Below are 26,546 nucleotides of genomic sequence, written 5' to 3'. Positions count from 1 at the left end.
CCTGAATTCTTGACATTAGTTCCAATTTCGAAATTGACAATAATTATTTTGTGTTCAAATATTATAAAGTAGGCATGTACTTACTCGCTTGACTGAATTCTTGACAAAATAAGTTGAAAACAAATCCGAGTTCATTGAACCAGAGTTACAATACAGACACACAACCGAATTTTGGATGATATTTATTATGCCCCAGAATATGAATGGATTTCTGTGTTTATAATATTCAGCCAAAACCGATATAATAGTTTTATTTCTTATCAATAAAACTTTGAAGTTGGATTGGTTGTGATGAACCCTTTTATTCTACATAGAGAAAAATTACTGATATTGAATATTGCTAATTTATTAAGAATTTCATCAAATTATTCGTAACCCGGTTAAAAACGGGATTGCAGATTCCTAGCGAATGAATTGATAGGTTTCCTAATAAACTTTTAGTAAATACGAACGTATTTATTATCAGGATGCCGGAAACCATGTTCAAAAATATATTAATTCAGCATTTCGTCATTGCATATTATGAAGGAAAGTGGAGGTGCATTAACACGTGCTCCGATATGTTAGGAATTTATAAAATTACAAGAAACAGCCAGCAAACCCGTTTTTAACCGGATTACCAATAAGTTAATAAGAGATTTAAATATGTATTTCAGGAATAACTATGAGTAAAACCTCAAATTGCAATATTTACTTATTGAAGACAATATTAAAACGAAGTATGAATTATATATATATAAATAAATAAATATATATATATATTATTTGAAGTATGTTTACGAGAGATGGGAAGGCTGACAGAGATATTGAAAGAAGGGTAAATGCAGGTAAATCCATTAATGGAGGACTGAACGCAGTTGGCGCTAACAAAAAATTGTCCAAAGAAGCGAAGTTAGCAGTCCACAATGGAGTGCTGGTACCTACCCTGATGTATGGAAGTGAGGCATGGAACTGGCAAAGAAAGGATGAAAGTAGATTGAATGCTGTTGAAATGAGATCCCTGAGGCGTATGTGTGGTAAAACAATGTTTGATCGTGTGAGGAATGTGGAGATCCGCAAAGAGTGCAAGGCTGATGTAAGCGTAATGAGAAAGATTAAGAAAGGGGCGCTTAGATGGTTTGGGCATGTAGAGCGAATGAGCGAAGATAGGAGTGTAAGGAGGATATATGATGCAAATGCGAATGGTAGCAGTCGCAGCAAGTCGGGGACGCCCGAGGAAGACATGGCACGACCAAGTGAATCAGATACTCGAGTCGGGTCATGTCAAGAGTCAGAATAATAGAAGAGTATGTATGAGACGATGTATGAATGTGAATGAGGCAAGAAGTGTGTGCCAAGACCGAGTTGTTTGGCGGTCCGTCCTCTCTGCCTACCCCTGCGGGGAAACGGCGTGATGGTTAGTTAGTTAGTTAAGACAATATTAGCGATTCTTAAACGAAAATTTGATCCAGAAAAATAAGAAAAATATACGGTCGCATCTGGGACTTGAACCCAGGACCATCGACTTGCCAGGGGCCCCGCTCTAACAAGTAATATTGTACTAGCAGTTAAAAACCCGCTCCGCGGGTTTTTGCTGCTAGGCCCTGCGGGCGGCACTTGCTTGGGCTGCGCCCAGTTTAAGTGATATTAACAACAGTTACATTTAATAGATAGATATTAGGTCATTCACAGAGAGAGGGTGAGTATATATTAAACACGGAACAGGAAGGAGTTAATGAATAATAACATGCTCAATTTAGGCATAATAAGAATGACAGTTGTTTGAATAAATGAAATTTTACGTATTTGTGATGGATTATTTCAAATGAAACACTATTATTGACTACATGTCTACAACTGATATTAACTGTTATGGTACCTAATATAATTTGCTCATAGGAGACTTGCAGTGCTTAAATATGTGTTACAACCGTCAATGTCTATAAGTTGAATCAATATCGTATAGTTTGTCACAACAATTAAAGATAGTTACAACAAAGTTGACTGAAATAATACATTATTACATATTGATTAATTGTACCCGTGTTTATGGATAAAAGGAGGGTAATTGTGCAATGTGATTAGCAGTCGGTTTAATTAAAAGGTGTGAATTTTACTCCAACTGGTGGTAATTCTTTTCCTAAAACTGTTACTGTATCTAATAAAGTTTAAAGTTAGATTATATATACACCTTCATCAGGAGAGTAAAAATCTATATATAAAGGTAGATTATTACAATATAGCGCCCCTGAGGTGATATCTCACAAAAGCGGCGCCATGCAAATTGTCCAATTAATAAATAAATATAATGTTTACATTTTATTATGTACGTATGCATTGATATACAATGGAAATAGATAAAATAATGTTATCCGATTAAACTTTATTTTATTAAAAAACAAATAACTTTTTTAACTTCACTTTATTATATACAACCAATACATGTTTCATGAACGAAGTATACACCGAAGTCAAAAATTAAATATAGATTACAATTGGAAAAAAGAAGTGGAAGGAGGGGGGAGGGGTAAGAGTGGGCTGGGTTTATAAGAATTAGGAATTACAATATGAAAGACCAGTTAAGTGGGAAAATATTTAAAAGAGAGTTTATAAAAAAAAATTCTTGTTAATTACATCTACTTTTATAAACATGTTCTCTTATTTCTAAAATTTCGAAATTATTTATTTGTGATGCTTTATATCCTGTGTGAAGTATTTTAAGACCTGAAATTTTTTTTTGCATATAACCATAAAACAATATATTCATAAGACAAATAACATTTAATAACGGTTATTCTAATAAATTGATAGTTGAAATACTAAATAAAATAATTAAACATATTATCTTCAAACGGTATTTTTACCCTAGTTCTTAAGATATAAATAAACAATGGCGTAGAATTCTGTTTGTGGATAACGACACTTCTAAAATTATATATGTATATAAACATTCCTGGTACTATTCAACCGGCGTTTTACACTAATAACAGAATGAATAAATATATTCTTAATAATATAGATTGCGAAAATCAAACAAAAAAATCAGGAGTTTATAAACTCAATTGGGCTGGATTTTAATTTATTTTACAAAGGTAGAACCAATAGAAACTTTGAAGTCAGAACTAAAAAACATCTCAGGGTTCTAAATGGAAATAGTGAATATGAGTTTGCAAATCATCTTTTGAATCACACTTTCGATAAAAATTCAGGTCTTAAAATACTTCACTCAGGATTAAAGCATCGCAAATAAATAATTTAGAAATTTTAGAAATTAGAAAACATGTCAATATAAAATCAGATGTAATTAATAAGCAAAAAAAAATTATAAATAATAATGAAAAATGCCATTGCAAAGTAGAACTAAACTTCCAGAAGAAATCTTATTATTAAACACTTGATGTTCAAGTAATTTTGCATATTTAAATATACGCGCCAGTCATTTGATTCGTTTCTTCACCGCCAGAGGGGCGCTCTGTCGGCCACCTAGCCGCGATGCGTATTCGGGTATCGGCCATATTGAATTAACGCATGCTTTTTTCGTCAAACGTCAAACGTAATCACGTAATTGTGGATAATTTTCACTGTAATGTAATTAATCCAATGGATTATGAACTTTCTAAGACATATTTTCTTCGATATTATCCAAAAATTGTATAAGCAGAAACGATATTTTTTAAGAAATATCGTATTACATGTGGCGATTCTATTTCAGTATGAAATGGTGTCTTAATCTTTAAAGTCTTATTTAAACACAATTTGAATTTGACCAATCACAGGGCCTACACCGTCCAGACGCTGGAGTAATAATATTATCAGATTTAAAAATTAAATTTTATGTAAATAAAAATTTAATTTTTAAATATTGTATTTAAAAATTAAATATTATGTAAATAAAAATATTAATTTTTCTCCGTGTACAAGCAGAATCAAACGAATCGGGAGAACCAAAAGGTCAGTTCATATAATTACAATTAACAAAGATAATTAAACTTATTTCAAATACAAATGTTATCCAGACGGTTAGCGTAGACACATTTCTGAAAATCTAAACGGTGAGGCGATTGTATTTCACAATTCAATTAGAATATAAACCTCGGTACAATTCACAGTTGACGGGAGCAAAGAATAAACAAGTCAACAAATGAAAAATGGGCGTGTTTCGTGTACTGAAAGTCTGGCCTATATAATAATAATAATAATAATAATTGGATAATTTGTAGAGCGCCGTTTTTGTGAAAAATCACCTCAAGGGCGCTATGTCCCTCAATTTCCAATACTTATGATTTGTTTTTATTATTCTTTTATACGCCCACTAGGCTTTTACATTGGATACCAACACGAAATGATTACAATACTTACATTACGATGGTTTACAATTTATAAAAAATAATTACAATAGAGAACAAGATAATACTACCAAATCTAAACGAAACATGATACAGAACAAGAAACAGAAAAATAAAAAGGTAACGGTCTGAACTGGATCTAACTTGGTCTCATCTTGTGACCGTTACCTTTTTTTTATTTTTCTGTGTCTTGTTCCGTTTAGATTTATTGGTATTGTGTTCTTCTTCTTCGATGATAACAACAAAACTTCTTTGATAACTTCATAGATGGTTTTACTTCAAAAGTTATTAAAGGAAAAGTTATTCCATTAAAATATTTTATTAAATAAGTACAGGGTGCAGCAAAACAGACAGTGCAGTGTTGAAGGGCTGTTATATCCCATGTGGTAGGGGTAGAACCTTGGGAAGGATCTCATTGTGTCGGGAGGGTCGTGCCGCTTTTAATCGTTACCATGGTTTAGTCCGGACAACTTGAAAATGGCCGTTCTTTCGTCGCAACCCAGCAGGCCTTCTACCCTTCTATACCACCAATACCTGCCAAAATGCGGCCGAAAACTTCAGAAACCTTCATCAATGTATCGTTGCTGGGGGCCATCTTCTTTCTGATGTCATTTTCAGGACTTGATGCATAAAACGGCATGATTTACCGAATAAAATGAAATAAACTCCAAGTTGCGCCGTTTTTTTATAGCCCTTCAAAATTGCACGGTCTGTTTTAGCACCCTGTAATATTTTCATGAAAGAAATGTTTACGAGAATTGAATTTAAACGGGAATGCGATATACGATGTCAAGCAAGGTGTAAGAGAGACAGGGCGTGTGCTAAATGGACTAGAACCAAAAGGTTTAAATCCACCAGGAAGGCATTTCTAGTGCTTATTCTATTATATATTCAGTGATGGCGAGTAATATAATTATTACAATCTAGGAATCATTTTCGTTTATCTATATGAATAAATGTTCGTTTATTCAAAATCTTAAATCTCTGAAAGATCTCCACTGATTGCTTTCAAATTTTGACACAACGTCGCACGTCACCTGTGACACGTAAAAACATGTTTTTAAAACAGCGCCATCTGTTGGACGTAAAAGCAACATGCGCTATTGTTTCTCTTTCTGACAGTCTGAGCTGTGGCTTTCTGTGGCAAGGCCTGGCTTTCTTCACAAAAAACGGCGTGATACAAATAATGATCCAAATAATTAATGAATCATTATTTAGCTATGGCCGCTCATAAAAAACTTTACAAGCGTTTTCCTTTTAAACCATTCTAATACAAGACTAAAAATGGATACCTTTTTATGTGTTGTTTCACCATGGCGATGCTGAGAGTATCTTTCACTCTGGAACGACCACAAATATACTAAATATTATGTTAAATAATTAATTGCGAAACAACTGAAATAAATTAAATTTACTTGCGCTCGCCGTGATTTGAACCCAGGACCTCCGGATTGATAGACGAGAGCCTTACCCCTCGACCACGGAGCTACAAGATCCTTTGCTTTGAACTCAAAAATCACGGGTTCAAATCAAGCCACGGGGGAAAATAATAATTTATTCACGTGTAGAAATAAATATAGTAAGTACCTTCACAGCAACTCGTTCCCTAACAAAAGTTTCAGTCTCTGTTTCAGAATAGAAATTGATTAACTCTTGGTTGTAGATAGAGTATAGATCTATATATGTATAGTGGTGACCAGGTCTGAATAGCCAGATTATTCCTAAAGAAAAAAATAATATTGCTAATTTAGAATCTCTTCCAATTATTGGAAATCCGGTTAAAAACGGGATTGCAGGCCTTAACGAATGAATTAATATTCGGATTTCCGTGAACACTCTGTTGCTTGTTCCGACATCGTGATAATACATTGATAATTTACTAAAAGTTTATCATGAAACCTGTTAATTCATTCATTAAGGCCTGCAATCCCATTTTTAACCAGATTACTGTTATATCTCTGCTTACTAGCAGATTTCTGTGTTGGGAACTCTTGTGAAGAAGTAAAAGGTTCTTTACTACAATTGCGTTTTATTTACGTTTCAATAAATTAAGTCTGGATTGAACTACACTGTTCATTACCCGAGGGTTGGTGATTCTCTGTTTCTAGAAGCTTGAAGTCTGACAAGGATACCCCACAGGCAATTGCTACACTCTAGCGACATCTGTCGGACTCTGCAGTAAGCTTTCTGACTAGTGCCATCTATCGCTTGAATACCCAACTTATTACCATATATCACATAATTTGAAGAGATTCTCAATAGATTAGCAATACTCAATTTCTACCAGTCAGTCGAAGGATTCTCGTTCAATTCCCGCCAAGTGCGGAATCACATTTAGATAGCAAATCTAGAGGCGGCAAGGAAGGTAAGGCAGGCAAGGCGTAGCGAGCTCCGTAGAACAGTGATATGTGATACCGGTAGCGTCGCTGAATGTATTTAGTAGCTGTTACTAAATAACGCACAATTATCAAATCAAATACTAACAGGACTTAAATCGAACTTACTACTGCTGTGCAGTAAGTTACCTTCTACCAAAAAGGGGAACGGCTGCCCTTTTCATACAAAACTTTAATTTGGATTTGACGGAAAAATACTTCAAAAGGTATGGAAAATATCTAGTACGGGTATATGCTAATTTTTTATTTGTATTTTATATTATAAAATAGAGGCCATAAAACTTGGATGATTTTAGATAATTGTAATTGTTAAAAAAATAACCTTACCCTACATACTGTTAATATAATGAAAAATAAAAACATCTTAAAAATGTTGTTCTTTTAGGTAGAAATTTTAGTTTATTTACGACCATTTTTTTTTATTTCAACGTAAATTGCTAGTTTGTAATTTGAAAGCAAAGCAAATGAAAATACTTTTTTTTTAAGTTTTATTTTTTATTTCATCATATTTGTACAATACAAAGTGCAATTTTTTTTAAATAATTACCATTAACTCGCAAATAATTGCCCAAGTTGCCTCAAGAACAATTGAATTCTCAAATGCTTGATATTTTAAAATTTAAAACATAAATAAATAAATAGCGCATAGCTGTACTACACATGAAAAAAATAATTATGTAATTTGATATTTTGGCCAAAAATCTAAATTAAAGTTTTGTATTAAAAATGCCACGCAGCCGTTCCCCTAACCGTTTTTTTTTAATATTTAATTTTTGTTATTATTGCATAATAATAACAAAAATATTTAATTATTGTATAATAATATACAATAATTACGCCGCCACGCGTTGCTGTGTCTCAGAATGTCTGTAGATCTAGAAACAATAGTGCGTTTTGCTTTTACGTCCAACAGATGGCCGTAAAAACAAGGTTTTTACCTGTCACAGGTGACATCTATATAACATAGGTATATAAAAACACCCGCGTTGTGTCAGACTTTCAAAGTAATTGGTGAAACACTTTCGGAGATATAAGATTTTGAACAAAAGAACATTTATATCTTTATTTATAAACATAGATAGATAATTAATTGTATAATGTGCCGAAAGAAACGTCACTATCTCAGTGATAATTCTTTTTGAAAAAATAATCTTTACTGTACCATTAAAACGGCCACCATCTTGAAAAGAAACGCACAACTAATTTACAGAGATATAAAATACGAAACGGTCGAGTAAAAACAGGATTTCGGTCAGGATTTTAAAACGGGTTTCTAGAGGTTCACTTCTTAAATTTCTTTTCATAAACTCGCAGGAATGCGATTTTTTAAGCAATTTCTGAGAACATTATTGATTGCATTCAGAACATAGGAGTGGTTTCTTTCCAGCGCTCGCAAAAATGTTATTATTTGAAGGTAATTTTTGAGAACATTCATTCAAAGAGGGAGAGCTTCCAACGGTTCTATCAACGGCGGGCCTTTGCGTCTCAATACCGCCTGAAGTCACTAATAACGGCCCTGGTCCAGTGGTCGGGTATATCGGGCCGGCCTTGAACTTGACTGGTCCTAACCCCCCTTCCCTCTCCCCAGCAGACACACACACACACCCTGACATGCAGCCAACACGCTCACAACCACTTGTAGTTGTAATATAATACCTGTTATACATATATATTATGAATGTGTACATCATCACCAAGACCCAGCAAGTAGGGGCGGCACGCGCGCACGTCCAACGGGCAATACGCAATACACACGCACGGCGGCACCGCTCAGGCCGGAGGAAACGCAAGGAGAAAGCTAAGGGAGGACTTGCCTATACACTCCGCGGCTCAGAGAACTCCATGGAAAGCACTGCGCATAACATAATGCGACGTCCAAATTAAAACACGTCAAAGGCAGCTTTTAGATTCAACTACATATAACTTGGTATAAATAATACGCAGCGTGTAAGGTCAGAACAGTGAAAAATTCGATTTATTACCATGGCGTTTGTTTGGTCCGGAGTGAAAGTGATAAAATCGAAAGATGGAAAAATGTTGACGAATGTGGAAGAAATAAAAGAGAGATGGATGAAGTATTTTGAGGAAGTATTCGAAAGCGACCTGAGTGACAGTGATTCATTGATGAAATTAGCATGGATGAGATAGATTAAGATAGATAGACTAGATATTTGAAAAATGGTAAAGCTGTCGGTTTCCACAGTATAATTCTCACATGGTTGACCATTTTTTTAACCAATGTTTAAAGGAGGGTTACACGCCTTTAGATTGGAGAAGGGCTGTGATCATGCTGTTATACAAAGGTAAAGGGTCACGTATGAAATGTGGGAACCATAGGGTTATTAGCCTGCTAAGTTCAGTTGGCAAGCTGTATGGTAGAATTTTGATTGAAAGGGTAAGAAAGGAAACAAGGAATAAAATATGGGATGTGAAAGGTCCTTTTATGAGTGGAAGGGGGTTCATGGATGGATGGTGCATCTTCTCATTGCGTATGCTCACCGAGAAGTTTCTGGCAAAGAATCAGAAACTTTTCTGTGCCTCTGTAGATCTACAAAAAGCATACGACCGAGTCGACAGGAAAAAGCTAAGGAAAGTGTTGCCCAAGTATGAAGTGAATACGAATCTCACTCAGGCAATTGCGTCTCTGTATGAGGGGAGCGTTGCATGTGTTAGGGTGAACGGTGGTTTTAGGAGATGGTTTGACATCACAAAAGGTGTTGAACAAGGCTGCGTAATGTCACCGTTGTTACTTAAACTATACATGGATAATTGTGTTCAAGAATTGAAAGAGGTGGGGTTGGGCGCGAATTTGAGTAATCTGAAAGTATGTTGCCTGTTGTATGCTGATGATGCGGTGCTGATTGCTAACAGTATGGAATATCTACAGTCTCTCGTATTTAGGATGAACGAAGTATATATGAAGACTTGGTTAATGATGAATGTAAGTAAGTCACAATGCCAGTTTGAAAGAGATAGTACGAAACAGTGTGCAATATAGTTGTGAATGTGGAATATTTGGAGCAGGCGGATGAGTTTTTGTATTTAGGAAGTATGTTTACGAGAGATGGGAAGGCTGACAGAGATATTGAAAGAATGGTAAATGCAGACAACTCACATTAATGGAGGACTGAATGTAGCGGGCGCTAACAAAAAATGGCAAAAGAAGCGAAGCTAGCAGTCCACAATAGATAAAAAAAAGATTGCTGGTACCTACCCTGATGTATGAAAGGTACCTACCCTGATGTGAGGTATGGAACTGGCAGAGAAAGGATGAAAGTAAACCGAACGCTGGAGAAAAGAGATCCCTGAGGCGTATGCATGATAAAACCGCGCATAATCGTGTGAGAAATGTGGAAATCCGCAAAGAGTGCAAGGCTGCTGTAAGAGTAATGAGTAGGATTAAGAAAGGGACGCTTAGATGTTTTGGGCATGTAGAGCGAATGAGCGAAGAAAGGGGTGTAAGAAGAATTATAATGCAAATGCGAATGGTAGCAGAAGTCGGGGACGCCCGAGGTAGACATGACACGAGTTCATCAAGTTAATAAGATACTTGAGTGGTCCGTCCTCTCTGCCTACCCCTGCGTGGAAACGGTGTGATGGTTAGTTAGTTAGTTAGCGTTTTTTGGTTAAAAAGGTCTTGAATCATGCTCAAGGCCGGTTTACCACACACTACCAACGTTTGAAAATCTAGATTAGTAAGACGGCTAATATCTAATGTGCGTTTCCCACATTCCCTTCTTTCATACTGATCCGCATTGAACACTATATCGGGACCCACATGAAAAACCTTTGTTTTACATCAGCGACGAGCAATACGCGACCCGCGAGCCTTTTTGGTACGGCCCACTTGACTAAATAAAATATAAAAGAGATTGTGGTAAAAAATGGTTTCTGTTCTATTATTTAAAAGAGTTTAGCTGAAAATTTTGGTAATTCTTCGAAGTTTTGAATCAGCTGCTCAAAATAATAAGAATTTTTTAAATATCTTAAAAAGACAAAATTCCGTGGTTTGACCTTAATCGTAGAAAACTTCATTAGCAGGGGTGCGCGGGTTCGTGGGGCGAGATTTGCCTACGCCTTGGCGGCGGACGTGTTTGACCGCCTACTGTGTGGTGGTAGGTCGTATCGACAGAAAATTGTAGAAGGAGACCTTTTGACCTCTCCATCCGGACTCTCTCTGCACCGCAGTGGGAGGGATAGATTCATACGTCTTTCACTCCTGAACATATTTTCCCCCAGTTTCCTACCCACCCCTCACACCTTTTTCCTTCCCAGAAAGTCCTCCTCTTTTTTATGTTAACCCCTCACAAGATACCCCGAGGAAAATAATGTCCATCCGAGCCTATGTCACCTTTTGGGATTCTGTGTGGATGGTCTTTTTTAAGGAAAGGAAGGAGATGAAGTTCTGGGAAGGTAAAAGGCATGAGGGGTAGATAGGAATCTAGGGATCAGTAGGTCCAGGAGTGACGGACATACGAACATATCACTCCCACTGCGGCGTAAAGCGATGGGCCAAGCGACCAGTTGGAGAGGTCAAAGGGTCTGCCCAAACAAGGATCTCCTGATCCGCACACCACGCAGCTGGTAGGCATGCGTATCCTGAACACACCTCACCCGATGAAATCACCAAACGTAGCGAACCACTCGGGGTGACTTATGGTAGAGGTGATGGTTATCCAATAAATGGTTCCCGGGCGGCGGTACCCAATCCCGCCTCCCAAATTGAAATACAGTGGAACCTCTCATAACGAACACCTCCTAAAACGAGTAATTCGCATAACAAGTAAAACAGATGATGATAAAAATGCTCCCTTAACGACATTTCGCATAACGAGTGGCGCAGAAATGGCAAGGCCCATCTTCACGTCTCTCACCTGTGAGCCGGGACTTCCGCGCCAATGCGTCAGTCTCTGGATAGTCTCTGGTCAGCACTCGTTCCGCTAGCACGTTAATGTCGCATGTGATCACACATTTTTCCAAACTTGTGTTCAGACATTATTTGTATTTGTTTTTGTGCAGAGTTTAATAACCCTTGCAAAAATGTTCCTGAAGACCAAAAGAAGACAGCCATAAAAGAATAAAAGCAACTGTAGAAATAAAATGTAAAATCATTGAAAAGCAAGAACGAGGTTGTGAGCGTGACTGATCTAGGGAGCACACTCAATCGGTCTACATCAACGATTTGTACTATACTCAAGAACAAGGATAAAATCAAGAAGATAGATGCTATGATAGATGCAACACCACTGCGTTACACCAGCCTATGGACCAGCAGGTTATTTGTTAATTTAAGAAACTCTCCCCTAAAACACTTTTCGAGCGTTGTTTTAAGGTGACTGAAGGGACAAGTCTCACTCTCATAGACTTTTGGAAAGATCACTTTCACGTCGTCACTTGCCTCCAGATGACTGACAAGACGTAGGAGGGGGTTACCAAGAGGACCCTCACTTCTGCTTGGAAGAAGCTTTGGCAAAAGAGCGTTGTTAAATGAGATTTTGAGGTGTTTGAAACAGTACCCGTTGAGTCTAAAGTCGACGAGATTGTGTCTTTGGCCAATACCATGAGACTGGAGGTGGATAACAACGATATTGATGAGCGATATTGAAGAGCACAGTCTTGACTGACCACCGAAGAGCTTATGGAGTTGCATTGTGTTTCACAGCAAGAAGTTATGGAGAGATTGTTAGTGGATGAGGAGGAAGTAGCAGGGCAACAAGCTTCTGGCGCAATGAGAGAAATGCTGAAAGCATGGGAAACTGTTGCGTTGTACATTGAGAAGCATCACCCTAATAATGAGGTGGCTATGCGTTCTAGAAATGTATTCAATGATAATGCTTGTCACATTTTCACCAAATTTTGAAGCGTCGGCAAAAAAAAAATTTCTAGACAGAAATTTTGTTTATTTTTTCTTACTGTATAGTAAAAAAGAATGAATTATTTGTCATAAATTCATAAATAATAAACTAGTTATTTTGATTTTTTTACTGTTTTTTGCAAATCGAAATCGCATTTCAGATTATTACCCTCCTTAACAATTTATAAGTATGTAATTTTATTTGAACAAACGTAAAAAAACATTTTTGGCATGGAACGCATTATTTACATTGATTTATATTGGAAAAATTGTTTCACATAACAAGTAAGATTCTGGAACGAATTAAACTCGTTATGAGAGGTTCCACTGTATACATAAATTTATACTGGGTTTTTAAAGACGATCTCACTTACGTGAGAACAATCCAATTACAAAAACTCAGTTATTACACAAATTAAAATTAAAATGGTACAAAACATTTCAAAAATCTACTCAGACCTAGAATACATTAATTTTCATACATCTAAAAAAAAAAAAAAAACCAAAATAAAACAACAAAATTATGTGAAAGCTCACTCGAGTGATAAATAATACAAAAAATAGGAGACAATAAAGACAGAAACAGAGACGCAAGTAATACATAATATAATTAGCGCAACATATATTTTAGCAATATAAGAACATATTTCTGAATCCGTATAAACTATCGACGAAAATGTCTACTTCAGCACACTCTATCTAATTATATAATCGACAATCACAAGAGTGCTAAAATAAGCGATATTATTTTTAAATGCATTCAGGTGAAACATGCTATGGCGTCTTAAACAATAGGAGTTGGGAACATTTATTTCAATATCGCTAAGACATAAAGCAGTATCAAGATGGATTTGAATTAGTTTGTGTAAACATATTAGATCAATCAATATTGCTAAGAAATAATGCAGTATCAAGATGGACGTGAATTAGTTTGTGTAAACATATTAGATCAATCAATATTGCTAAGAAATAATGCAGTATCAAGATGGACGTGAATTAGTTTGTGTAAACATATTGGATCAATCAATATTGCTAAGACATAATGCAGTATCAAGATGGACGTGAATTAGTTTGTGTAAACATATTAGATTAGTCAATATTGCTAAGACATAATGCAGTATCAAGATGGACGTGAATTGGTTTGTGTAAACATATTAGATTAGTTAATTAATGATTAACTATTTTATGATAACTAAATTTATAATAGTAACTAATTAATCACTGCACTTTTCTATCACCCATTAAGGGTGATTCTTGGCCATACAAAGTCAACATTTTTTCTTAAAACTAGTTACATTTTTTAAAACAAAACTATAGTTACATTAAATACACAAACTTATAAACAAGTACAGCAAGTATTTGTTTATAAGTAAATAAGTTTACCCCGAGAAATACACCATTGATTTTTCTTCTTTTTGATTAAATAGTGGTGTATACAAAATATTTTATTTTCATATAGTTAAAATGACGCTAAAAAGTAATTTTGCAATTATTGAAGAAGTTAGAATAAGTTTCTTATATTTTATAGATGCCTAATAAATGCCTACGTAACAAAAAAAATATATAAATCCATTTAGAAACAATTAGCTGGCGTGTACCCGGCGTTGGTCGACTTTTCTCCACTTCGTATAAATATAACATGCATGTATAATATATATAAACCTTCCGGAAGAAATTCTCTAAATGATAGTGAAAACCATATTAAAATCCGTTGCTCTTTTAGAAGCACACAAACAGATGGAAGCGGATAGCGACATTATTTAGTACTAGCTGACGTGTACCCGAGATTGCTCAGGAATTTATAAATATTTTGGGGTAAAGTTTTGAGGCTGTGAGGCCTTTTCAAGATATACAATTCGGTAGTGCATAAGGTTTCGTTAGCATTGGCAATGTAAGCGCCCGAAAATATTTTTTTACGACTTGATTCTTTTCTCCACTTTCTATAGATATGATATGCATGTATGATATATAAACCTTCCGGGAGATATTCTCTAAATGATGTGGAAACCCTATCAGAATCCAAAGAACTAAGTGCACAGACAGACAGACGCGGATACCGACTTAGTTTTATACTATTTGGAGAAATAGTTACAATGAGATATGATTTGAGATTTTCTCGGCCAAAGGGAATTATAGTGATTTACTTTTGAGGTATTATGCCGTGTTGCGCTACCTCCTTCTTTAGCCAACGTTTCGGACAGCATTACAGTGTCCATCAGCAGTACGTGTTTAATCGAAAATTTAATTTAATTTAAAATAAAACGAAACTTAAAACAAAAACACTATGGTGATCTTTTTAAAAAATGCGAAAACAACAGTAAAAAAACCTGGAAGTAAATAAACAACATCATACAGAACCAATCGAATACTTTGAATACTTTTTGTAATAAATTAATCATTAACAACGAAATAATCACAAACAACGTAGAGATATGCGACCACTTTAACAATTTCTTTTGTAACATTGGCTCCTCCTTAGCTAATAATATACACAACAAAATCACACACAATCAAGTCAATGAAATAACATTAGTGCATGATAGCATGGAATCATTATATGTTCAACCTACCACGGAATTAGAAATAAGTAAAATAATAAAATCCTTAAAACTAAATGCAAGCGCTGGTTATGATACACTCAAATGTAAGACAGTTCTAAGTCTCTCCACAGAATTGGTTCCTATTTTATCAAAGTTAATTAATCACTGTCTTAAAGAGGGAACTTTTCCAGATAGTTGCAAAATTGCTAAGGTAATACCAATTCACAAAGGTGGGTCCAAAACGGATACCTCAAATTACAGACCCATTTCTATCTTACCAATCTTATCTAAAATCTTTGAACGTGTAATCTACGATAGATTAAACAACTTTCTATCAAAAAAATCGTTCTTATATAAAAAACAATATGGCTTTAGGAAAAAATCAAACACACTTGCGGCAATAAATGACTTAATCAGTAAACTTAGAAGCAGCATTGATGGTGGAAATTATATTTTATCTATACTAATTGACCTTCAAAAAGCCTTAGATACAGTAAGCCATGACATACTTCTCAAGAAACTCGAGAAAATTGGTGTAGTTGGTCCTGCTCTTAATCTATTCAAATCATATCTTAGCAACAGAAAGCAATTCGTTAGCATCAATAATCAAAATAGCAACCACCTACCAATAAACTACGGAGTTCCGCAAGGATCCATACTAGGACCACTTCTGTTCCAAATTTATATAAATGATATCTCCCAATTAGATTTAAACGGTGATATTTTTTTATATGCAGATGATACTGCAATTTTCTACTGTGGTAAAGATTTAAACATCTTACTAGAAAATGCACAGAGTGACTTATACAAAATTAACAGTTGGCTCCAATCAAATATATTAACAATGAATGTTAAAAAAACAGGATACATGATTTTAAGCTCAACTCGTAAAATAATTCCTCCTCATGTACCCTTAAAAATTGAAAATAACAACCTGCAAATCCTGATACAGGAGAAATATCTTGGGCTGTGCATTGATAAACACCTAACTTTTAAACAGCATATTCAAGATATTAAAGATAAAATCACCCCCTTAATTAGGTATTCAGCCGGATATCATATCTGTTACCAAATAAAATTAAAAAAGGTCTATATTATAGCCTCGTAAACTCACATTTAAACTACTTGGTTGAAATCTGGGGAAACACATGTGAAACATATATAAACGAACTACAGGTAACCAGAGGCGGCTCGTGACAGAATTTGCGAGCAGTGCATTTCACAAATAATGGTAACATGTAAAATAGGAAAATAAAGTGATTTAAAGGGAACTACATACCCAGTACAAATAATTCATTTGTAGAGAAAATCCATTCGTCGCTCTTTCATTTGAGAAAATTCTTCAATTACAAGATTATCAAAGTCTGGTATAGACGAGATCAAACTTTTTTCGATGCTCATCATTGATAAATTATTGAGACGATCTTGGGACATAGTATTCCTCAGAAATGTTTTTACACGTTTCAACGTAGAAAAACACCTTTCGCACTCGACAGTTGTCATCGGAATAGTACAAATTATTTTTAACAGTTTCACTATTTCACTAAAACACTCCACCAAGTTACACTTGTAAAATAATTGTAAAATTGATATTGCTCCGTCAGCATTCGCAAAATCATCTCTAGTTTGTTGGGATTAAATGAACTTCGGTTACTTTTGATAAAATCAATGTTAACCGCAATGTTTTCATTAGCACTCATTTTTAAAAAGCTTTTTGCAGAGCAAAACTCGTAAAAACCGTTAAAACGTCGCGTCAATCGCCAATAATGAATACTGTCAAGTTTGCAGATATGTAGATATGTAGATCGCGCCGGTAACGCTAGAATATTATAACATTGTTAATTAGTTCGAAATCTGTCAATCCTAACTAATGCATTCCAAACGTTTTACGCATGTTTAAGGTTTTTGATATATATGAGGATGTTTCGGCGCATGCGCCGATAATGCACCGACCAGCTTCTATCTCCACTGCTCTAACACATCAACAGCCGTTATGGGTCTCTACCTGTCTCGCTCATTTCACGGTTCCGACCTCTAGAGACAGTGCCTATAGAAGGTACATGGCATGTCTCGGGCAAAGCCGAAAATGCACGGGTTGATATATTACACTGTTTTTCGCATGCGCGGGAGTCTAGTACAAACTTTGATTGGTAAGAATATTATAATGATCTGGCGTGAATTCTTCGTGAGTGGATATACGAATTTACATTTCTAACGTATATCGATGTTTGGCAGTGCAGTGCACAAATGCACTAAGGCAGGGACCGCCTCTGCAGGTAACACAAAACAAAGTAATCAAAAAGCTATTTCACTTCAAACCTAGAACATCAACAAAAAAATTATATATTGAAACAAAACTATTAAAATTAAAAAAATTATATGAATATAATACATGTCTCCTTATTTACAAAATAAATAATAAACTCATACATACAAATACAGAACTCATTAAAACGTCCCAAGTACACACACACTTTACACGGCAACACGATAAAATACATTTAAACACCATATATATTCATTATGGCAAGCAATCCATTGGTTACGAGGGAAGCAAAATATATAATTGCCTCCCAGACGAAATTAAAAATGAAAAAGTATAGGTAAATTTAAAAAAAAAATGTTCAGTTTCATGCTCAATCAACAAAACAATGAAAGTGAATAATATCGGTGTGTAATATATTTATGTGTAATATATATGTTATTTCTAGTTAAATAAGTGAAAATGTAATTTTCTTTTATCGAGAATAAAAAAAAAAAATAAATAAAAATCGAAGATTGTGGTGAAGTGTGTGCTTACTGTATGTAGATGCGAAACCATGTTGCCAACTCCAATCCTCTAGAGAATTCTTCACTAGTTGCACTAAATTCATGGAATAATTCCCAGATAGTTATCTGAAGGTGTCACCACCACCACTCGCCAGATAACGAGAGAATCGATTTTTCTAACCTACCTCAACAAATAAATTGTTAAACGCGTAATACCAACAAGCCACCTGATAAAACGTTATTAATAATTTATTAAATAGATAGCGTGTTGGCTTTCTTGTTCCTAGCGTTTATTCTGATATAAAAACATTAGTTTTCAACTAAATTACCTGATGCTCCCATTGAGTTATATATAAATAGAGTCTACATTCCTTGCAATATCATTGTCAAATGTTGTTCCCGTGCGGGAAGTAGGAAGGAGGGTGTGGCGGCAGTCGATGTCGCCCGAATCCTTCCGACCGCGAACGAGTCGAAGGTGACCGACGAAAATGCTCCACGAGTTTTTAACATTAGTTTACACGACTACTGATTATGGTAAAACCCTTCTTACCGATGAAAGGTTATACCTTTGCTTTCCCTATATTTTCCAGTACCACTTGTACAATATCTCAGCGTGCATGTCGGCATTTTGAAGTTATCGCCGGAAACCTGTGAAACCAGATCTGTGAAAAACCACGGGATAATCAGAGGCGCTAATGCGTACCTACTTATATCACGTCGAAACGTGTTCCACTATTATCACGCGAGTGGCAGGGCGCGGAGACTGGAGACCTGATTCCGGTAGTTTCCGTTTGTTTGGCGTTCTTCAGAGCGTTGGATGTCAAATTTAAAAAAGTGGACCCAATATTTTCACTTCGTGTCTCATCCAGTGGCGGCCAGCTAATATGTGCTCCCGAGCGCCGAACAACCAACAAGATTTCCGACATGACTAATCACAATACGAAACTCGGTTCGGTTATAATATCTCATTCAAAAGGTACCTACTTATTAAGCGCGCTTAACTTGCAGACCGACTTGTGCCTATGTTCGTAGCAGTTCGTTTTCGATTGCGATCCAAAATTTAACTGCTTTGTCGCATATTCTGTGGAACAGTCGAAAGCGTGGGTACATACCAGTTCATACTATTCTTTGCAAATAATACCATATCATGGACGGCGTTCGGGGTTTTACCACCACATCAGAAGGAACGGTTTATTCAGTAGAAAGTTAAACTAAAACGCGTATGTTTAATGTTATTGTCGATATCGTGGTTTCAATTTACCATCTGCTATTTTCAGCGAATGTTTCGCATCTTCGATACAAGCATTTAAGATAAAATTTGTCATTAAGAGATGAGTGATGGTCAGATTACTTATTATCAGTTTAGTCAGTAGGTACTCGCCGTTGCCGGGCACGGTCTGTTGAATTAAAAAATTTTCTTACTCTGCGAAAGTTTTTAAGTTTAATTGCAGGTTATATCGATCTTGTATATCAATTATTAATAAGGTATATCAATTGCAGGTTATACTAATTTATGATTACTTTTGTGTTTGTTCAAAGTATAAATTAAGAATTAGTTTGAATGTGGAATAAATTAAGAACAATAGGTCGAGTTTTGAAAACAAAGTGATAATAAAAAATGCCGGTCCACCTAAAATCTGAACTGATAATAAAACAAGAGTGAAAATCTGAATCGAAGAAGTTTACTCGATCATTTAATAACAAAGCTTCGTAGCTCTGTGCATGTGATCAATTGAATAGTTTATTTTGTTTTACGTGTTTAATTTACGATGTTGATTCAGTTCGGACAATCAGCGGTGTTACTGATGTAACTCACCTTTCTTAAAAAATCAAAAAACATAATTCTTGTCATTTACATTTACAAAAAGTTTTGAGCTTAAAGGTTTTAGGAAAAGTTGACATCAGAATGCAATTGGATTCAGGCTACCGTGCCTAAGTTAAACACCATAATGAGCTATTTAATAAAAATCGATAAAGGTCAAATTTCCCAGAACATGATTTCAATGTGACGTTTAAAACGTATGACTTCCTAAGTAAAGTTCAGTAAAAGTGAACTCTGTGCAATTTACGCCCGCGACGATTTTTCAAAAGCTAACGGCGCTTTATCAATTTTACAAATTTTTTATAGTACTTGTTTATTAGAAGACTTTCCCGAGACTGTGAAATTACTAAAACTTTTGTGCACCATTCATGACCTTTGGAATGAACTCAGTTGAAAGCTAAAGATGTTTCTCAATGTTAAAAAGAATAAAATCTTTTCTAAACACGTTGAGCCAGGACAGACTGAACGCACTATCAGTGTTAAGCATTGATAGAGGTCTTCGCTAAACAAAAGGAGCAGAGAATAGAACTTATTTATAAATAGGTATGTACCTTTATTTAATTTATTTTATGACTTAATGTTGTAATCCGGTGAACCGCCACATATTTTGACCACCGGCCGCCACTGGTCTCATCTGAATATACTACAGCAATGGGAATATTCTGAATTCCCGACAAATCACTTCGAATTTTGAAAATGGCAATCAAAATAATTTTAGGTTCAAAATATTATATTACATATACATATACCTAGTAGATATTTGGATGTCTATGAATACATATTGGTAGGTAGGTACTAATAATTAATTCCCCAAAAAAAACACTACCAATTTTTAAAATGAAACTGAAATACAAAGCAAAGGTTCTAGAATCTATTTGAACCGGAGTTACAGACAGAGGCACAAACGAAATTATGATTTTTAATAATATTGTAATAGTTTGAGCCACTCATTCGCACTTAATTTTCATGCAGCGGAGACATCTATGAATTTTAAAAGGAAACATTTTCAAAGAACCTTAGAATAACATTCAAGAGATGTCTCTATAGTCTGCTAAAAACCTGTTTTCTCCAATAAATAATATATCTATTAATAAAATTGTTATACGCTATATATTTATAATTATGACCGCATGCACCCTACTTTGTAATATTGATGCTTGCAAGAAAAAAACATAACAACTTAGTGATTCGTTATTGTATATTATTTCCTGAATATTATAATAACATATAATTTTACATACCATAGAATGATATCGCGGGGTAATTACTACAACTAAGACCGTAATTAGCTTCTTCGAGTTACAAAACTATACCTTCAGTTCCTCGACCATGTATGTCACAAACATAAAATTAGTGTTGTGGCATTATATTATATGGGCGAGGAAATAAAGGTACGGTTTTGTGCGGAACTCGAAAAGCCGATTTTGGAGTTACCAACTCATTTCCCCACGATATGTATAAGAAATAGGTTGGTAGGATATACAGATTTATATATCTTAAGTTTATTTAGGAAACATGCAGTTATATATGTATAAATTAATTTTAATGGTGAATATAATATAAACCAGTAAAGTTCTATTTATAGTTTTATTAAAGTAATATTACAAAGTATAGGTAAAAAATTAATAAAAACAATAGTTTTGACTTAAGTCCATTGCAAAGTTACTTTGTTTTTAAACGTGTTAAGGGTACAGTGGAAAATATTAATATCTCTTATATGTACCGGGTTCAGACGTTTCAATTTTAGTTGATAAACTTTTATTGATGTAATTTATGTATGATTTAATGTTCCACCAATCCGTCTAGAAAGAAATGAACTGCTTGTGGCCTCATAGGTTAAATATCTGGAACATATCCTTACAGAAGCCATAAAGGATATAGAAGATATGGAACGACAAAGGAGAGCAATCAGTTTAAGGGCCGGAATTCTCTCAAGGCGGTTCTACCGCTGTAGCGAAGATGTTACAAAATACTGCATTGCCCTATACACGTCAGTACTATGGACACAATATATAATATAATGGGGCAAGCTGAGGGTGTGCTGCAACAACGCATACAAGCAACTTATGCGACTACCAAGGCTCTGCAGTGTTTCCACGGTGTTCACTTTGCCACCGACGCCAGCTTCTGGGGCAAGACAAGAAATCAACTAACGTCATCGTCGTGGCTGCTTCCGTTTGGCTCAGCTCTCCACTTAATGAGCAATGAATGCAGACGATGCGGCGACCTCCCTAACTTAACGTTAATTTATCTTATTATTATTGTGTTAAGTTATCGTAAGATTTGCAGATACGTCCGAGAAATGAGATTTGCGCGTATTTGGATTTGAAATGTTGTATTTAAAATAATGTATTCGATCTGGTATTGCATTCAGGACAACGGAATGCAATCTTTTCTAATAGAGCTGGTGAGTCAATAAGGAAGTTCACAAGTCTTTGGTCAAAGTGCAACATATTTAATGAAGAAAATGATTCAAATATGTTTTTTAATAAATTATGTCATGTCAAAAGTTGTGGTAAAATTTCCATACTATTACTTTGTTTGCTTCAATAAAAACCAATTATTTGAATAAAACTTCGTTTCAACTTAATTACTACAAGAAACAACTTCGGGGGAGATGATAGAAGATTAAAGTTCAAAATTTCCCTCGTTATGACATGTTTTGGTGCAACTTTAATCTTATTAGTATGATATGACATTTGTCGAAAGGTTCCGCTTCAATTTAATTACGGACAAATTATTTAAATATCCCAAAGAACCTTTTCCAAAGAAAAATTTATCTCCCCCAACGTAAATAATTGTTTCCTGAACTAATTAAGTTGAAATAAAGTGTTATTTCAATAATGTGGATATATCTAGGAGTAAGAAATGTACAGAAATTTTACTGTTTCGTTATAAGATACTTTATGGTAAATATTGAACGAATATGTATTATTACAATGCTAGAAAATCAAATAAAAAATATATATATATATTCCTCCAATCAAATTTGAAATCGATTCCTTGAGTTATTGAGGCATTCAATAGACAAATATAGATCGTAAATAAAGTGCAAGTTCGGTGCTCTGATATCAAACTAAAATAAACAAAAAGTTGGTTATTGATTTCGATTCAGTTTCACTCCTTTGAGGGTCTATGCTATTATAGTCATGGACTGAACCCAAAATAATCTATAAAATTAAATTATAAAATATGGAGCTTTATGATTAGGTACCTTTTTAACTTTTTTTAAGGAATTTTTTTATAATTGAAAATATACGAATTTAGATTGCAAATCGACAAAAGGTATTTAGCAAGCTAAAAGGCAATAACAATATTGATAACATGTTAAATGTGTGTATAAGGCGTTTGCCTTTTCAAGCAAGATTCACTGACAGCTTTTCGAAAGTATTCTTTAATTTTAAGCTTTATTTTGACGTCTCTCTCTTGTCTTCAAAAAACAATATGAAATGTCAGCCTACTTGTGCAATACAAAATTTGTCAATTGAATGCACTCGATTAAACAAAATATTATACTAAACCGAACACGTATAATAATCACAATAAAATAAAGTTAAATAAATATATTTAAGTTGCATATTCCAACCATTTATAAAGATAAATAAATCATGTTTTGTAAAAAAAATGACAGTTCATTCGGATTATTTAATTTATGTTTAGGCACTATTATCATTTTTCCAGCGCGTTTATGCAGTAGGATAAATAATTTGAATAAAATTTTCCTACCTTAGCTGTTGAATTTCTGCATGAAAACAAGATTTATCACCAAAGAACTGTTTATTATGCTATTTATCACTTCACAGAGAAACTAGGTTATATTATGCAATACTAACACAATAAACGAGATGGCAGCACTAGAGCTGCTAGACATTTTTGCATTTTGCAACTGGATTGGTGGCAATATTATCGCCATTATCGGCAATCATAATATCGATTGTGGGGATTTCAGGAGACTTCTTTACAGATTGATCACAAACATAACTTATACATTAGATAGATTATAATAAATAAAAAATTATCTCTTGTGCCATATAATTTAAAAAATAACACTATTATGTTCTGTAATTTATCTTTTTTTACAACAGTAGGAGGCTTCGCTATTGTATATATTTTTTCAGTCACGAAAAATGTTCACTTTATCGTCATTTCCTCCTTGGTCGTTTACATTTTTATTACTTTCATCGTAAGGTATTTTTCACAAAGAAAGCGATTTCGAGATCACGTTAAGTAGTTGAAATAAATGTGGTTCGACCAACGTTCGACTACGTAAGCCAACTTTTTAGTATTAGAGAACTAGGGTGTGTTCACTAACACATTATTAGGCTTTTAAAAATCCTGCTTTTTTCGTGTCACACTGAGTTGGGAATCCTTTTATCTCATTTCAAAGCATAATAATATTTTGGTAATAAACGGTACAAGTGATTTTTTAAGAAATTGATAATTTAAAGAATATGAGAAACCCTCAACAAACTGACAAGGGGACAAAACATTTCAAAAGTTTTGCTGCCAGGCAATTTCCCATCGCCCTAAATATGGCTTTAATGCCATTCATACAAAATTAAACTAATAATAATAATTAAACTTAAATAAATCACTCGAACTAATGCTCTGTCCAGGACTCTTTAGGTCCATGCATAACTGGGGCCGACCATAAATAAACCACTCTCGGGCCGACTGTCAAGTGATTTTGTTTCGGGTAGAAATTAATAATATACCTGTCCTGGTTACATGGAAGCGGTTCCTTTACTGTCAAACATTACATAAAAATTGCCAAAAAGCGACACAGTATTTATTAATTTTTGAGGAATCGGTTCATTTTTTCTGAGAAACCCCCTAAAGTAATTTCTTTTACCGGTTCCCAAAGCAACTTTCGTCCGAAAAGTGCTTGTATGACCAAACCTTGTACAGCATATTATTATAAGAACTTTGGGACTAGCCTTCCCAGTAGGGTGTTGAGTTCAGCTTACTAACTAGCTATGCAAGTACTTTCATCATCAGCCTAGCGATATTAATAAGGCCTCGAATATCAGTTAATTCCCTATCCACGCTATGAAAGATATTTACTTCCGTCAAGTTGCTCCCTGGTAGGAACCCTGGAAAGTGATACCATTACATAAAATACTGATATATGGGACCTTAGGCCCTATATTTTAGCCGTGACTGACTGATATACGGTGCCTTAAAAAATGTTTGCTAGCAAAACCGAAAAAATTAGCCTCCCGGCAGAAAACCAAATTCTTGAAGAATCAATGTTGTAAATAAAATTTCTTGCGGAACTTTGTAAATAGAAACCCTATTATTTTTTTTCTCCGCTGCTCATATCACTAGGGAATTTCTGTGTCGAGATGAGCAGCTTTACAATTATATTTCATCAAATAATTAAAGTCCATAATACATACATAGATGGATTATATCGAATATGGGGTTTCTATGGTAATTTATGACAAAAGCTGCGATATGCGTAATTCAAAATTACCACTGTCAGCTAATATGGAATTTTTGATAATTTTCATATTATAAAGCCACGGACCTTTATAAGAAAAACTCATCTGTCCAAAGACGTTCTGGTATTAATCGCAAAGAGTTTTTGAAAATGACTTTAAATTCAAGGTTTGATGACGAAAATATTATTATTATCATAATGGATCGATACAATACGATGTTACGGCACTATGGTTTCCTTTTTGCCGCGCTTCCCTTTCATGACGCGCTTGTCTATGGGGCACGCCATTTTATGAAGAATCGCGATCTACGCGCTTCGATTTTTGTCGCTTCTTCTTTGGAACTCCTCGCGTCCACTTATAATCTTCCAGTGTCTTTTCGGATTATCTGTAGAAAAAACACTTCTATGCAAATTCAATAAACGACAAAACTTCAATAATTGTGCATTCGGAGTGCGTTTTCTAGCCGGTGCGAGATTTATAGCGACGCCATAGTGGAATGGATCGGTAAGTTGGCTGCTAGAGTTCAGTTTCAGTTCACGCCTCGCTTTCCTTAATGGTCGATATGCATCGTATTTATGGCTTTAATTGGCGATTTCAGAAGATAAAACCCCGCGGCAAGATGAACTAGCTGACTACGGTGCTGGCTCCACGTAATCATGGACGATAGCGGCCAGATTCTTTACAAAGTCCTTTCCGGTTTGGGAGGCACCGATCCAGACGTCCAGAAAAATGAAGGTACCTACCTATTGTCTTAATTTTATATCAATATTTCTACTATGTTTATTTGTCGGTTTTGATAAAGAATTCTGATTAACAATGAGGGTACAATTGATTTTCCAAAGATTTCTTACAGCTATGCAAATATTCCTAAAATATGACTTGATAGTTGCATCCATGATGCATCCTATGTTTCTACAAAGACAGAATAATTTTGAAATGGGCCTTGATGCTGAATTGTACAATTGATTACAAACATTAATATTATTCAATAAACGGTAGTAAAATCTGAATAACCTTTTTTTAAATATCTGTAACACAAACAATCTAAGGTAGGCAGCTACAAAAAAGGGGGCAAAGGTAATTATTCGGGATCGCTGGCCACGCTTAATACTTTTTTAAATAAAACCTTTTGATTCAACCTTAATTATTACTGATTTAATAGAACTAATACGATTTCATTGCCCTGGTCGCGCTAACAATAGACTGACTCTACCGTTCTACTATAATAACACACATACATTATCACATTATTACTCACTAATCAGTCGATTACACATTTTGGGAAATGAACATGCTAACATCGGTGACATTTATTTCTTAAAATTAGCGCAATATAAACATGCACTCAAAAATTATTTTTCCATAATGTAACTTTATATACGCAATATGGACATGT

At 34.7% G+C, this 26,546-nt stretch overlaps 2 protein-coding genes across 8 annotated transcripts in view; one reads left to right on the top strand and one right to left on the bottom strand.

Annotated features, from left to right (window-relative positions):
• Window positions 1–23,540, bottom strand: part of ERR (estrogen-related receptor) — a 151,763-nt gene extending 128,223 nt beyond the window's left edge. The window contains exon 1 of the mRNA XM_089641242.1: window positions 23,433–23,540. The gene's annotated coding sequence lies outside the window, so the exon portion shown is untranslated. The remainder of the gene's footprint in view (window positions 1–23,432) is intronic.
• Window positions 23,541–25,420: 1,880 nt separating this feature from the next.
• The window catches only part of LOC149417127 (uncharacterized), a 95,937-nt gene continuing 94,811 nt past the window's right edge, over window positions 25,421–26,546 (top strand). For all 7 annotated transcript variants that reach the window (XM_089641235.1, XM_089641233.1, XM_089641232.1 and 4 more), the window contains exons 1-2: window positions 25,421–25,654; window positions 25,749–25,885. In XM_089641235.1, the coding sequence (XP_089497361.1) occupies window positions 25,807–25,885 (79 nt within the window). In that variant the 5' untranslated portion in view covers window positions 25,421–25,654; window positions 25,749–25,806. The remainder of the gene's footprint in view (window positions 25,655–25,748; window positions 25,886–26,546) is intronic.

This window comes from Hesperophylax consimilis, chromosome 16 (genome assembly GCF_061612785.1).
Source record: "Hesperophylax consimilis isolate HC1 chromosome 16, BYU_Hcon_1.0, whole genome shotgun sequence".
Classification (NCBI taxonomy): Eukaryota; Metazoa; Arthropoda; class Insecta; order Trichoptera; family Limnephilidae; genus Hesperophylax; species Hesperophylax consimilis.
Note: the sequence above shows the minus strand (reverse complement) of the source record. Positions and strands in the feature narration are given on the sequence as shown.